The following is an 11,360-nucleotide window of genomic DNA, read 5'->3' on the forward strand; positions in this document are numbered from 1 at the left end:
GATTCAACCAGACATAGGCAGATCTCTTTTTGCTGATGATGGGGCATTGTGGAAAAGGGGTAGGAACATGCATATTAATGGAAAGGTACAAGAAGCCATTGATAAAGTCAAGCAGTGGGCATATGATTGGGGATTTAAATTTTCAGTAGAGAAAACAAATACAGTTGTCTTCACAAGAAAGAGGGCTCTTCCTGATGTTAGCCTGCAGATGTATGGAAAAGAGGGTGAAAACTTTCAGATTCTTGGGAATTCTTTTTGATTCCAAGTTAACATGGGTAGATCACATAAATAAAATAGTTGATAAATGTCAGAAGGTTTTAAATATCATGAGGTGTTTAAATGGAGTGGGATGGGGCGCTAGCTTCTCATCATTAAAAGCCATCTATGTGACAATGATCCGGTCAGTGTTTGATTATGGGAGTGTGGTTTATGGTTCAGCCTCAAAAAGTCTGCTAGAGAGACTGAACAAAATTCAGGCTCAAGCTCTGAGGCAGTGTTGTGGAGCAGTAAGAACAACCCCGATCCCAGCCCTGCAAGTTTTGGGGAAAGAGATGCCATTGGACATTAGGAGAAAGCAGTTAATGACCAACTACTGGGCTAGCACAAAAGTGGTAATGCAGGAGTGTTGGGAACAAGGAAGAGGACAAATGGCTAGCTTCGGGTGGGTGGGCAATCAGTATGCAGAGGACATGGGAATGGAAAATCTTTACGTGAGCCCAACAGTGGTAACCCCAGAAGTGGAACCATGGAAGCTTAATACACCACAAGTAGACTTGTACCTCCTGGACCTCAGGAAGACAGAGAAAGGGAAGATAGACTTGGTGTCAGCTTTCTCGGCTCATGTAAACCAGCATTACCCTCAGTACAATCAGATATATACAGATGGGTCTAAAGATCCAGAGCAGCAAACAACAGGGGCTGCTTTCACTGTTCCATGCAGAAAGGTTCATGTGGTAAAGCGTTCCTCAGATTATTTGGGAGTTTACACTGTAGAGTTGTGGGCAGTGTTTTTGGCACTGAAGTGGATAGAAGAAAACAAACCAGGAAATACCCTAATATGCTCTGATTCTGTTTCAGTGCTGAGCAGCCTGACATCCTTCACATCCAGCCATCAAGATATCCTGTTCCAGATTTTACAAGTACACACCAGAATCATACAGCAAGGTATGCGTGTTGAATTTATGTGGGTACCGGCACATGCAGGTATAAAAGGGAATGAGGAGGTGGATAAACTGGCTAAACAAGCACTACAAAAAGACACCGTAAATTCACACATTTCGTTAAGTAGATCAGAGATCAAAACAATTATCTGGAATAAGTCAGTGGAGGAATGGCAGGGGAGGCGGGACAATGAAACGAGGGTAAGGTTCTTATATAGCTTTATCAGTAATATAAAATCAACAGGACAAGGAAGGAGGATTAAATTAGGTCATTCCAATTTAAACAGTACACTACACAAAATAGGAAAACACCCATCTGGTTTATGTGTACACTGTCAGTCAGAGGAATCAATAACACATGCAATTACAGAATGCAACACTTACAACCAAGAAAGACAGCATATGAAGGAGGAGTTGAGGAAAATGGGAATACATGAATTTAATGTTAAAACATTGATGAGTCTGCCAAGTGGGCTGAGTACAAGAGTGTTTTTTGATTTCATTAGACGGACAGGTTTACAAAATAGAATCTAATCTCTGATTCACACTCCGGAGCAGAAGGTGGCAGTAATGCACCTAATATGCTGGTTGCTAACCGCCATTAAAAGACAAAAAGAAGAAGAAGAAGAAGAAGAAGAAGGAGAAGGAGAAGAAGAAGAAGAAGAAGAAGGAGAAGGAGAAGAAGAAGAAGAAGAAGAAGAAGAAGAAGACAGTGCAAGAACAAACAACAATAAAAATACAGACAGACAATACAAGACACAACTTGGTTGTTGGACTCCTCCACCACCCCTTCTTGGACTTCCGCCCCCTTAACTTATGCATTGTTCCGCAGTGTTTCCTCTGATACTGCCGGATGCCATTACACAATAACCATGACCAGCCGTGCATCATACCAACATGAAAGGACAGCTTTTTTTTTGTCGGTGTCTGATGCCAGAGTCACTGCCCAAGCGCCAATATTCAGCATCTTCAGAATGAGACAGGGTAGACACAACCTATAAGCTGTCATCTGAATGGAACCTCACCATCACCCCTTCAACTGGGTGACATTGATCAAACAGAAACTGAAAAAAGAAAGTGTCATAAATTAAAATATTGTGCTTTGCATTGTAAATAGCAACTATTTACAGTGAAGATGTATAGAAAATATATCCTTCAGTTGAAGAGAATTATCTTACATTCCAACGATGCTTTGTTTGTGTACATATTTCACACAGTTTTTTTAATGGGAGAAATTTACACGGACTACAGCTATGAAGTATAGATTTTAAGCTTCATTTTGATTAGAAAGAATTTGGCTGTAAGACCTGGGGCCGTATTCACAAACATTCTGAGAATACTCTCAGAAAGCTCCTTATGCAACCTAAAAACTTTAAGTAAGGAGCAACACATTCTCACTCTGATCTTGTCACATATTAACATTTTGGTCATGGACTTTCAACATCCACATACCACGTGCAAGGTACCCTGGGGCATATTCTATCAACGTAGCTAAGAATATCCAGACTAAGGTGTAATCTTTAAGTTTGACTAAATGTCAACTCCCAATCTAGCTCCAACCCATTCCATCATGCAAATCAGCTGGCTCCAATTGACGCTAATTCAAGCCTCGCCTGTTAAGCATCAACTCATGCACGCGCCCAGGGAAAATAAAAAGCCTACACTAGTCGAGTGCCGAAAATGTTGCAAAATGTCAAAAACAAAGGAAAGGAGTGAGTGGAGGCTTTTTCTGCGGCGGAGCAAACACTCCTTATGGAAGCGTATGAGGACTATAAGGACATAATTACAAAAAAGGCAGTACTGCAGCAATTGTCCTATGGCTAAGCCACGCCCCCCTCCACTCACTCGGACAAACTATCAACATTCAGCACTGTGGATAATGTGGGCCTCCTCGTCAACAGGATCCTTGATGAAGGGGCATGCTATTATTTCCTAATTTACTCTCTCTTGCTCTGTCTCTGTGTCTCTCTGGGTGTGTCTCTCTCCTTCTCTGGCCGTTGTTAGTTGACCTTAATTGGCTATGAATTTGCTAGCCAATTGGAAACAGAGTGGGGTGGGGATGGGAGGTCAATCACATATTCATGTGGTTTGATATACATATACAATGTTTTGTTAATGCCTCAGTTTCATTTTATTATAGTTTTGTTTTTATTAGTTTGATTTTGGGTTTATTGTTGTATGTGTATATGATTTTAATTTGTTTTTTAATAGTTAATGTTTTTTGATTAATTATGTTATATATTTTATGATCTACATATTATTTTATCATCACATGACAGTCGTAAGTGTGTAAAAGCACTGGCAGAACTGTCTTTTAGGTGTCTGTTCTTGTCTATTGAACATTTTTTGATCATAGATGGAGGTAATCCTCACCTTAATCCTGCTACAGACCAGAATTACCTGGCAGCATAAATTACCATGGTTACTAGGCTGGGATTCAGGTTAACCACCTTAATGGAACAGAGTTGTGGCTCAGGCTGATGGAACGGAAACCAGAGTTTAGCTCGATGTATCAGGCTTAAGCCTGATTTATGGTCCTGCGTTAAATCAACGACGTCGCTACGTCGTAGGGTACGTGGCTATGCAGAAGGCTCGCCGTAGCCCCCGGCGTAGCCTGACGTGCACCTCCCCAAAAATGTAACTACACGTCGAGGCAACGCAGACCCAGCGCAGACCGAGAGGGCTGTGATTGGTTTGCTTGGTAGCAACACATTTCCGGTTCCGTATTTCCAGATTGCACCATCCCCGCCATCTTTAAACATCTTCTGTTGGGATGTAGATGTCGCAGTATTAAGGCCCATTTATGCTCACCGTTCAATATGGATATTGATACGTCTGTCCGTGCTCCGCGTTCATTTCTCTGTGACCGGAAAAGCCGGAAGCTAAACAAAGAATCAACTAGAGACGACGATAAGCACTCAGGAAAGGAACACAGCTTCCTACAGCTCTGGCGGTGAATTGCACCACGACGAAATGGAGTGACAGAGAAGTTCGAAGGGTCACGTCAACGACATAGGTACGTCGTAGTTATGCCACAGGACCATAAATCAGGCTTTAAGTGCAACACACACTGCCGCCGTACGCCGTGCGTCAAAACGCCCGCTTCCATTATATTCTATGAACCAACTCACACTGGCGCCGGCCGCCACGCCACGCTGCTCTGCTTCAGCCCACTGCTCTATTTCCAGCACGACCGGAGCTGCGAGAAAAGCCTTTTATGTACATCTCGGCCGTCGTAGTATCAACTCCAGTTGTTTCAAATTTTTAATAAGACGACTTTGATAACAAACTCACCCGTGAAATCCAAGTTGTTGTTGCCTCAAAGTTTTTCCTCTTCTTCTTCCATTACTAGCAGTTGGCAACCGTTGGCAACTAGTGTAGGTACAGCCACCTAGCGGACTGGGGTGGGAAATACACGTCGACGGAGCCACTGCGCGCCGCTGCCAATGTGTGTTGGGGGGCGGCACTACGGCCACTCTGATGGAACAGAACTCTGGCTGACATTAGCCAGACTTGGCCATTTAAGCCTGGATTTGCCTTTAGCCTGATGATGGAATCTGATGTCTGGTTTAGATTGTGATGTGGAGAATGCTATTGCGTGCACGGCGATGGATTGTTGGGAACAGGTGGAGAACGTGCAAGCACGGCAGCGCCGATGGCAACTGCGATTCCTGACCCTCGTGGATGGAGAAGAGGATCGATCCATAATCGGAGAGAGTTTGTGGGGCAGGTGGAATGGAGGACAGGGTTTTCCCTGCATAAATAATATTTTGGTGGCTGCCAAAGCCGTTTTAGCCCTCTGCCAATGGAAAATCCCCTCCGCAAAAGAGGGGTGTGGGAGCGGGGAAGGGAGGAAATATCTTGAGATTTTAATATATATCAATATATCTCTAAACGCGATATTACACAGGACAATATCGCTTGTATCAATGTAGTTCATTTTGCGTTAAAATGACAATACATTGGCCGCAAGTTAGCACCTATTTCTCCCCTCGCTCTCCCTGTGTCCCTGTCTCACGCACACAACCTCTCTGCTCCGCTAGCCACACATTTACCAGCTGCAATATGAGCACATTAATGCAATCACTCCACTGATATAATATGTATTATTCTGAAATGGGCTATTTTAAGTTGTCATAGTCTGTGCCTTTCCTTCATTCCTCATGTGTCAGCTGTTTCCCCCCTCCCCTGTTTCCTGTGGTTCCTTGTTTGTCTCTCTCTTTCTGCATGTCTGGGCATGGCTCTCATTAGTCCTCCTGCCAATCTGCCTGCTCCCCTGAAGGCCATCCACTGATCAACCCCAGCAGTACGGAGTACAGTACAGCTCTGTGGTCCACTCTCTGCCAGATTGTTCAGTCTACCTTGCAGCACCAATTTGTGGCTTATTGCTTTTTTTTAGCCTAAACCTTGTTTCTCTGTGCCACACTCACTGGTCACCCATTTGCCTGCCACTCCAGCCTGCCAACCTGTTTCCAGCCCTGCTCAGCCTGCCTGCCCTGTTTCTCCTGAGTGCCCTGGATCGACCCAAGACACCCCGTCTTGCTTTATTGAAAATAAATCCACTTTAAACTGAACAGCTGTCTGAGTCACGCTTGAGTACTTCTTTCACCCCTGTAACTCTCAATGTGTAGTGTAAAGATTTTATATATTTTCAAGCAGTAGCACAGGCAACAAAAACAACATTAAATAAATTGTTCAGCATTTGGGGACATGCACTTATTTGCTTTCTTGCATGGAAGTGGAAAGGTCTGATAACTCTCATGCCATGTTTCCTGTCTCAATGCCAGTGTAACAGTGCACAACACTATCACTTTAAAGCCAAACCAGCTAGATGGATTTCACCCATCATTAATTGTATTAGTGGTACCTGTGCATTTCCTACTGTGACAAATCAAACTGTCTTGTCAGTGAAAAAAGACCAATTTGGAAATATGCACCATGTAAGTAGTGTAATACAGCAGCTCTTAAACTTGGTCACAGAGTCCCTCTTAAAGACAGGGTGTCAGAATTGGGTAATAAACTCTGCAAGGCCCACCTTAAGGTTCTTATCAGTTGATGTTGTGCTTTAGTGCTACACATTTTTGTCCTGAACAAATTTGCAATTAAGTTCTTGCCATGACTCACAGTGATAAGTCATATATGCCATGTAAACGTTATATCAGTGCTTTTGTGCAAAATTTAAGGTTGTTAAAGGGCCATTTACTCACTTGTAAAGTTGAGGGAATGTCTTGCATAACTGACCTCTTGTTCGATTAATAGAAAAATATCGACTAATATCATTCCTCTGTTTTGCAATAAAGTTCCCACCACATTTCAATTTAAGAAACTAAGAAACGATAATAAAAACCATGAACCCACATACATTTAATAAAGTGCATACTAATAAAATAAAACAAACTTTTAACAAAAACTGAACAATATCATGAAGGTTTAGATTATTGCATAGTTGCTGCAGTAGCATTGGTTAGAAATAGGTATACTCAATAAACTGGTAACTAAGTATTCACACAACAACACAAGTTAAACCTTCTTCATTTCAGAGCTTTTAGAAATTTAAATTCTTAACCATCCCCAGTATTGAATTTTTGTTCAAACACTTGACAGATTCAGTTTAATTGCTTCATATAAATACATCCACATATTCTTTCACAATTCCTAAATAAAAGGTGTTTGTACACCAGCACAATCCCAGTTGTAAAACATGTTATTATTAAGCATCTTCTTTTTAAGAAGTCTGGCTCCGCTTAGCATCTTTGTTCTTTTTTTTCTCCTTTTTCTTCTTGCAGTTGTCCAAGTACCCAGATGGCAACTCTGGGCAGCAAGATTTTTCAGTGCTTTTGCATTTGCATAGGTTCTTTTTTCCTGTTATCACCTGCAATGAGTTAATGAAAGGTCAGTGTTCAAAATGTTGACAAGAAAATTGGGAAAGATTATTATTTTTTTGCCTGTTTATGTCAGCAAATACATTGATTTTACTTTTTAAGGTTTGGGAGGATACCAAATGTTGCAACTTTTGTTAGGCTGTTGGTGCGTCCACTGATTTCAGTGAATAATAGATGGCAAAATGTGCATGCTGATGTCACAATATACACTATATGCAAAACAAGACAAAATCATAATCCTAGCTAGGTTTCAATGCTTTTGACATCTGTGGCTCAGGTGATGGAGCAGGTTGACCACTAATCTGAAGATCAGTGGTTTGATCCCCAGCTCCTCCATTGGTTGGAGTATCCTTGAGCAAGATACTGAACCACCAATTGCTCCTGATGGCTGTTCCATCAGTGTGTGAGTGTGTTAAAGCTGTGTAGCAGGTACAGTGTGTGAATGTGTGTGAATAGACATCTGTAACAAATCTGGCTGGTAAAGCAAGTGCAGTTATGATAAACCTTTGCGGCATTGCCTTTTTTTTATTTTTTTTATTTGTTCTTCCTCTTTAAAAAGTGTTGGACCATTACCATTAAGATTATTTATAGATGCCTGACATGTAATTGCAGGTTTTACTGCCTTAACTATGTGATAGTGTCAAATGAAATAAAAAGCATTATTGCTAAAAGTGTTCTTGCTTATTCATTACTAACTACAACAAACTGAATATGATAAATGGTGACTTGTTTAGCAATAAATTAATTAGTGTGAATTAATGAGTATGAGTGATTAGGAACTAAAAGAACTAGCATCTAGTGTTCATTCATCTTCTAACCGCTTCATCCTCTTGAGGGTCGCGGGGGGGCTGGAGCCTATCCCAGGTGACATCGGGCGAGAGGCAGGGTACACCCTGGACAGGTCGCCAGATGATAGTCTGACACAGGGCTGACACATAGAGACAGACAACCATTCACACCTACGGACAATTTAGAGTTACCAATTAACCTAGTCCCCCCATGTCTTTGGACTGTGGGAGGAAGCCGGAGTGCCCGGAGAGAACCCACGCTGACACGGGGAGAACATGCAAACTCCGCACAGAAGGGCTCCCACGCCCGGGATCGAACCGGCAACCCTGTTGCTGTGAGGCGAGAGTGCTAACCACCACACCACTATGCCGCCCCAGCATCTAGTGTTGTTTCTGGTTATTTCATTTTAAGTGAGGAACAAACCCCTACTCAGAACTTTCTAATATTTTGTCCACCCCCATGTACAGGAAGTACATAAATATAGGGTGACACTGCATAACAATCAGTGGGGATTTCTAATTCAGTCAGTCAGTAGTTGTACACATGACATGAGCAACACATAAATGAAGAAGGAACATGTATAAGGAAGGAAGCACAGAGTTTTTAATAGCCATTTGGTTTGCACAGTGCCAAACCGACACAATACCCAGAAACGCCAACACACTTACACAGAAACTTACAGGGCCGAGAAACATACCATGTGAAGGTCTTAAATCATGTCTGACCTGAACTCCTACAGTTATGATTCATCTTAAATGATGCATTAAGTAGATTACCTCAAGGATCCTTAAATGGGCAAAACTGTGGAGACCAATTTTATATGATGTTTTGCCATGAAACCTCATTGGATATTATTTGCTGGTAGATAAAATTTCAAATTTGTCTATATTTCCCAGGGATCCCCATTTGCCTTCAAAAGGACCTCTGGTGGTTACCAGACCTGAAATTGGAGAACATCAGTCCTTTTGTTTGCAACAAAAACTTTTTTACATTTCACACTATGTCTATAACAGTGTTTGCTCTACTTTTTGTGTGTATGATTCTAAATAAATAATAATAAATATATGCATAAATAAATATTTTGATTACAGTCTTAAATAAAAATTATTATCTTATATTATTATCTTATTGATACTTATTACTGAGCGTCTGGTAAGTGCTGTGTTATCTCTTGACCATCAGTGTGTGATTGCCCCAAAGGGAGACAGCCAAAAACACACAGTGAAAAACAAAGAGGACATGAGAGGACATTGTAGACATGTAAAAGCAGGAGAGGACAGTGCTGGGTTCAATAAATTCAGCAGGTTACATTTTTCCAGGGAGTCCACTGGCTCCAGTTTGAGGGCACCAGCGAGTCTCTGGAGCGAGCCCTCAGCTTGCTGACCCCCTTCGGTATCAGAGCAGTTGAGGAAAATCCAGACTAAAATTGGACAGAGAGAAAATGAGAAATGAGAATGCCGAATGGAGAGACTGATAGACACCAAGAAGATCACCAGACTGGTGTTTACCGTTCCATCGTCTCTTAGGACGTATTCGATTTGGTGCTCCAGAGTGAAGAAGCTTTGAGGAGTTGACCAGCTCTGTGGTGCGTCAATGGTCACGTTCACGTTCTCCTCCTCCTCCTGACACTTGACAATCTGGGGACTATCGGGTTGAACTGGACAGAACAGAAATGACAGTTAAAAAAAGAAGTGTACCTGTAAGGAATCATGACATGACTGCTTACATTTGCTTTCTTTTCTTTTCTTTTCTGTACTTGAATTCTTAATTTATTCTTAAGTTGTCACAGGTGTTTTTGTAACTATTAACAACTATCAAATCCTTTTGATAATGTGTGATCAACTTCCTTATTACTGAATGTCATATTTTTGTATATTGTGCACAACTTTGCCTTTTTTTGTTGCAAAAAATGCCTTAGATCTTGATCAGCTTCTGCTGAATGCCTTTAATGTAGCCCAGTTTCAGTCAACTCACTGATGTCTCTGAGATAAAAACTCTTGGTCCCCCTGAGGATTGAGTCCGTGGTGATGGCCTCGGCAGTGAGTTCGAGCATGGTGCTTTCCTCAGCGTAGGGTGAGAGGGAGTGGGACAAGTTAAAGTGGAATTTTCCTTTTACAGGCCGAACACTGCTGACCCAATGGCACGACTCCCTACCTTCTCGGCTGCAAAGGCAAAGCAGTAAAACAAACACTGAGTGAAATATGTAACTGAGAAAGGTATAATTATGTCGGCTTGACGGTTTATTGGGATACACTATATGCAGCACTAATTTGTCTGTGATTTTTGCTTTACCAGTCATGGCCCAATCCAAGGCGCACTGCTGTTTGTGTACTGTGGGTCCAATCACAGCTGAAGTTACAGTCATACGACTTTGCCCGACACTTGATAGGAAAATCATCTATAAAGATACACCAAGTGAGTGAATACACTTTTCATGGAAAATATTTGGACTTTGCTGGACCAAACAAACAAAGACAAAATATCAGTAAATGTGAGACATTAATGCTGGAATTGCATCATGGGTCAGTATTTGTTAACTTCCATTCTCACCCTCTAAAAAGGAGAAACGTCCCACCCACTCAGTCATGCAGAGTTTCAAGATTTTGGTTATTTTAGGTGTATGTTTGCACTGTAAGTTCCTCTATTTGAGAGACTCTTGACATGAAACTGGAGAATGAAACCAGAGCATCTTACTTGACTCGTCTTTCTTCAGCAGCAGATAGGTTGATGACAACATTTCTGATCCTCTCCAGCAGCTGTATTCTCCCAACATGGGATTTTCTACCATAGACACGGACAGATCTCGACCACTCAGCTGGATTTTTTCATCGTAATCGTCATCCTCCATCTCATCACCTTCAAACTTCCATGTGACATCTCCATCGGTCTTTGTACGGCAGGTCAGTGTGACTGGATTTGAGTCCTTCCATTTTGCCCCCACAACTACACACAGATAGAGAAAAAGACAGAGACACACAGACACACATTTATTGGCATGTCAAGACGGACAGGTTTAGAACCATTCAACATATGTAAAATGAATAATAGAAAAGAATGTGGAGCATTAATAGGACATACAACCTTCAGGAAAGTGGTTGAGTTGCTGTGCTCTGGTGAGGCTGATGAGCAGAAGCCCATATATCCACAGTGACAAGGTCTCCTGAGGATTGTGTGACAGCAAGAGGAGGAGGTTATTAAAAAAATCAATCACTTTAATTAATCAACTTCAACTGAGAAACAATACAATCAAATGCCACATTAAAAACAATTATAAAAGAATAATTTAAAAGCAGCCCATGTTAGAACATAAGGCATTAAATATAAAAAGCAATAAAATTATTAAAATAGTAATCATAATTGTAAAATCATTTTTAAAAAAATCTATAAATAAGGACATGGTACAACATGAAGGTTATTTCTTACCATCTGGAGGAAGTTACACTGAAGTGACGCTGTGAAAAGAATCAAGAGCAGAAGTTGTCGTAGACGTTCTGATGATCGTATGCTCCAACTGCCCGCTGACCATTGG

The 11,360-nt window shown here is 41.5% G+C and overlaps 1 protein-coding gene across 1 annotated transcript; it reads right to left on the bottom strand.

Moving 5' to 3' along the window:
* Positions 1-6,160: 6,160 nt before the first annotated feature.
* Positions 6,161-11,360, bottom strand: si:dkey-88e18.2 (interleukin-12 subunit beta). The gene is made up of 8 exons (XM_049578920.1): positions 11,255-11,360; positions 10,913-10,991; positions 10,526-10,774; positions 10,124-10,229; positions 9,806-9,993; positions 9,340-9,488; positions 9,141-9,251; positions 6,161-7,032 (listed from the first exon to the last, which is right to left on the bottom strand). Exons 1-8 carry the CDS (start codon positions 11,255-11,257, stop codon positions 6,886-6,888), a joined length of 1,032 nt encoding a protein of 343 aa, XP_049434877.1. The 5' UTR covers positions 11,258-11,360; the 3' UTR covers positions 6,161-6,885.

This window comes from Epinephelus fuscoguttatus, linkage group LG6 (genome assembly GCF_011397635.1).
Source record: "Epinephelus fuscoguttatus linkage group LG6, E.fuscoguttatus.final_Chr_v1".
NCBI classification, from domain to species: domain Eukaryota; kingdom Metazoa; phylum Chordata; class Actinopteri; order Perciformes; family Serranidae; genus Epinephelus; species Epinephelus fuscoguttatus.